This window comes from Phaethon lepturus, unplaced genomic scaffold (assembly GCF_000687285.1).
Source record: "Phaethon lepturus isolate BGI_N335 unplaced genomic scaffold, ASM68728v1 scaffold37645, whole genome shotgun sequence".
NCBI lineage: Eukaryota > Metazoa > Chordata > Aves > Phaethontiformes > Phaethontidae > Phaethon > Phaethon lepturus.
Window position 1 is genome coordinate 461 of NW_010543246.1, and position 3,674 is coordinate 4,134.

General features: G+C 40.7%; 1 protein-coding gene across 1 annotated transcript; it reads right to left on the reverse strand.

Moving 5' to 3' along the window:
• Positions 1 to 2,914: 2,914 nt before the first annotated feature.
• LOC104621737 (homeobox protein Hox-A7) lies at positions 2,915 to 3,198 on the reverse strand (the record flags this gene model as incomplete). Its single annotated transcript, XM_010288290.1, has 1 exon — positions 2,915 to 3,198. A coding segment is annotated over one exon (284 nt), but the record flags the coding sequence as incomplete, so codon positions are not given.
• Positions 3,199 to 3,674: the final 476 nt, after the last annotated feature.

Here is a 3,674-nt window from a genome sequence, read left to right on the forward strand (position 1 = left end):
TATTTTTGGCCGGTAACATTTCCATTTGGTTTAATTGCACATGTCTAATATTTAAACGTTATTAAGCCATGTTTCCCTGCTTACGGTAGTGTCATATACGTTTCTCACCTTTTAGGTTCTGGCTCACAGGAGCCCCTGCGACTTTGACAGCTGTCGCTTTGGCTGCACAGGAGACGAATCGCCCTCCTTTTGGTGCCAGAAGAAGCAGGAAATTAGCCAGGTTGCAAGTTGAAAATCTGCCACGCCAGTGCTTTGAATCCAATATGCCACACCTTCCAGCGGGGGAACTGGAAATTGCCATCCCGGATCTGTGTTCTAGGCGGCTGCTTATGCCGAACCTCCGCACACTTTGTTCACTATTGCCTTACAAAGAACAAATGAAACGGGGGATTGAAAGCCAGAGAGATCCGAAGCAGGACAGAGCTCAGCAAAAGAATGCGGCTCTATTCTCGCAAGGGAAATTATAAAAAAGTTCATGTTCACGGTTACCATCCACATGACCGACAACGACCAATGGAAAAACCGAACAACTCATAAAGTTGTATTGCAAAGTTGTAAATTTTCATAAACAACAACGGATTTATGGCCTTTTCCTCATCACTAAGAAGAGGCAGGTCTTAGAGAGGCGCCATCTTACCACAGAGGCAGCCCTGGAGTTTTTTAAAAGACCTGGAGTTTCTACTAATTTTATTAAAATCACAACTACTACGTTGACCAGGAACGGAGTGTAGCAGAAAAAGGGAACTTCTGCGCAAATGATGCTCTGGTTCTACCTGTATTTACCCGGCCGAATAAAGGGACTTTTCAGCGGTTCTTTTTTTTTTTTCTCTTTTCTTTTTTTTTTTATTTTATTTTTTTAAGATTGAAAATATTAGATCCCCTTGACATTACATGGTACCTGGCAAAAAAATTATCCATTTTCTAAAGCGGGGCGATTTTTCCCCTTTTTAACGCCACCCTGATGCCCCCCGCCCCCCGAAAGCCGCACGCACAAACCACACACGTACCCGACCAGATCATTTACACTTGGAAGTTTTGCATCGCACTTTCGGTTCATTACCAAATATTATTTCACCGCATGCGATTTCGGCTTGATCGCCGGCCGCCTGGACTGGCGTTATGGTTGTGAGAGGACACGGGAACACGGTGGAAGGAAGCCCTCCCATAAAGAAGGCTTTCCGCTTTATTAATCAACTGCGCTAGGGGAAAAAAAAAATAACGAAGTCGAGATAGAGAAATTGACTGATTCCTATCAATTCATCACCTTGGATTTTTTTCCCCCTTCTGATTACAGGGAAAAAAAAAAGATTTATATGGTCTAATTTCTTCATTTTTCTGTGTAAATTATTTTTAGATGCTTCCTGCGAACTGTTTCCCTAATAAAGAAACACAATTCATTGTCAACAAGCATATTTATTTTCTGTGTAACATAAAACACATTTATCGTGGGAGATACTTGAACACGATAGCACTTCCAAAGAGAGTTCACAGACATTTTTTTTTCCACTTCCAATACTTACACGGCATATCCAAATGTTCACAACGAACACATCGAAACACATTGTAACATACAATTTTTGAATAAACTTTAGCCAAACCTTCAAGACGGATTTATACAGAGTTCTTAACAATACATCATGCTACAGTTTCCAAATTAATTACATACTTCCCAATTTATGACATGATCTTACAAATGAGCTCTAAGACGAATATAAATGACAAAAAAAAAATCATTCAAATATACAGTATCTGGTATTGTAGGAAAATTCACGGTATTACATATTAACACGTTCGGATAATCAGGACAAACAGGTTTGTGTTGTTTTTTGTTTTTTTTTTTAAAGGTGGTGACGTGGTCATTTAAATTCAGTTTTCAAATAACACTTTCCGCTATATTAAGTACGATCAACCTAGAATAAGAAAACGGCCTTTAGCAGAGGCAGACGAAGGTAGAAGCCAACGGGAGATATTAAACCGCTTTGTACAATATTGGCGTGTGTTTGCTTCTTCGCTCGGAATAGTAAAGAATCGAGAACAAGGATATATTGCAGCATATGGTTTTCATTTATAATTGCTTTGGAATAAATATATTATTTTAAATTTAAATATATTCAGCCTTTTCGGTACCAAATTCTATACCAAAGCTATTGATGCGTGCTTTTGAACGACTACACTTAAATTTCTAAAAGCATTTTGCGATTCACATTAGTAATGTTATCTTCTTTTGACTACTAAAATACAGTATACTTTCGAAGATAGGTAGGCGGAGCAAGATATATAGGTAGTCTGGAAAATAGGTAGTACAAATCATTGCTGTAGATTGTAGTGGTTTGTGGAAGATCTTTTTTTTCCCCTTGCTATTTAACCTTTTGTTAGTGTAGCTGTTAGTTATGATACTTTTCTAACAATAATTAAAAAAAAAAAGAAAAAAGATAAGTGCAGAGCTACTTTTTTCAAAACTAGGTAGTTTTTCTTAACGTGAGCCTAATGCACTTTTCCCCTTACACATGATTGGGACTATTGCGTCAGGTAGTTATTTCGGAAGGTCACGGTTTACTATCTGTGCAAGCAGCAGTTCTCCCACTGAAATGTCCCCTGGACAAACCTACCCAGGTTTGGGCAGACGAAAAAACAAATGATTGTAGGATGCTCTTAGGAGATATTACCGAAAGGTTCGGCACGGGGCAGGTTTGGGGAGTACGGGAGAGTGGAGAGAAGGCTGGAAAACCACCCCAAGAAACGTTTTCATGTTTGCAAACGCTCGCTTGCAAGATGATTATTAGAGGGAATTGATATTTTTTTTAAATAAAAACAGTGAGTCTCTCTTTTTTTTTTTTCTTTCCTTTAAAGGGAGCTTTTCCAACTGTCATGTGCATACATTATACTAAGAGATCTCTTCCTCGCGTGGGACTCCTTAGTCCTCCTCCTCTTCATCTTCTTCCACTTTCTCGACAGAGGCTGCTGCTGACGTGGGCTCGTTGGGAGCCGGGTTGCTGGAGCTCTCTTCCTTGTGCTCCTTCTTCCACTTCATCCTCCGGTTCTGGAACCAGATTTTTATCTGCCTCTCCGTCAGGCAGAGGGCATGGGCGATCTCTATCCTCCGCCGCCGAGTCAGATAGCGATTGAAGTGGAATTCCTTCTCCAGCTCCAGGGTCTGGTAGCGGGTGTAGGTCTGGCGCCCTCGCTTCCTATCTGGACCTGAAAGCAGGCACACATGGCCAGGAGTTAGGCAGGAAGAGAGGTGGAAAGTTTTATCTTTTTATTCCCCCCCCATCATTATCATCATAATGATTATTATTTATAAATAAATAAATAAAAGCGATTGAAGTGGAATTCCTTCTCCAGCTCCAGGGTCTGGTAGCGGGTGTAGGTCTGGCGCCCTCGCTTCCTATCTGGACCTGAAAGCAGGCACACATGGCCAGGAGTTAGGCAGGAAGAGAGGTGGAAAGTTTTATCTTTTTATTCCCCCCCCATCATTATCATCATAATGATTATTATTTATAAATAAATAAATAAATATGAGAGGAGATGGGGGAGGAAATTGCTTTTGGGAGGAGGAACTTTCCCCCCCAGGCGATGTATTTCCCTAAAACCTTCCAGACTTTCCCGTTTCGCAAGGGGAATTAAAAAGCTGGAAGGCTGGGCTGTATTTATTTTATTTTAATGTCGGGGGG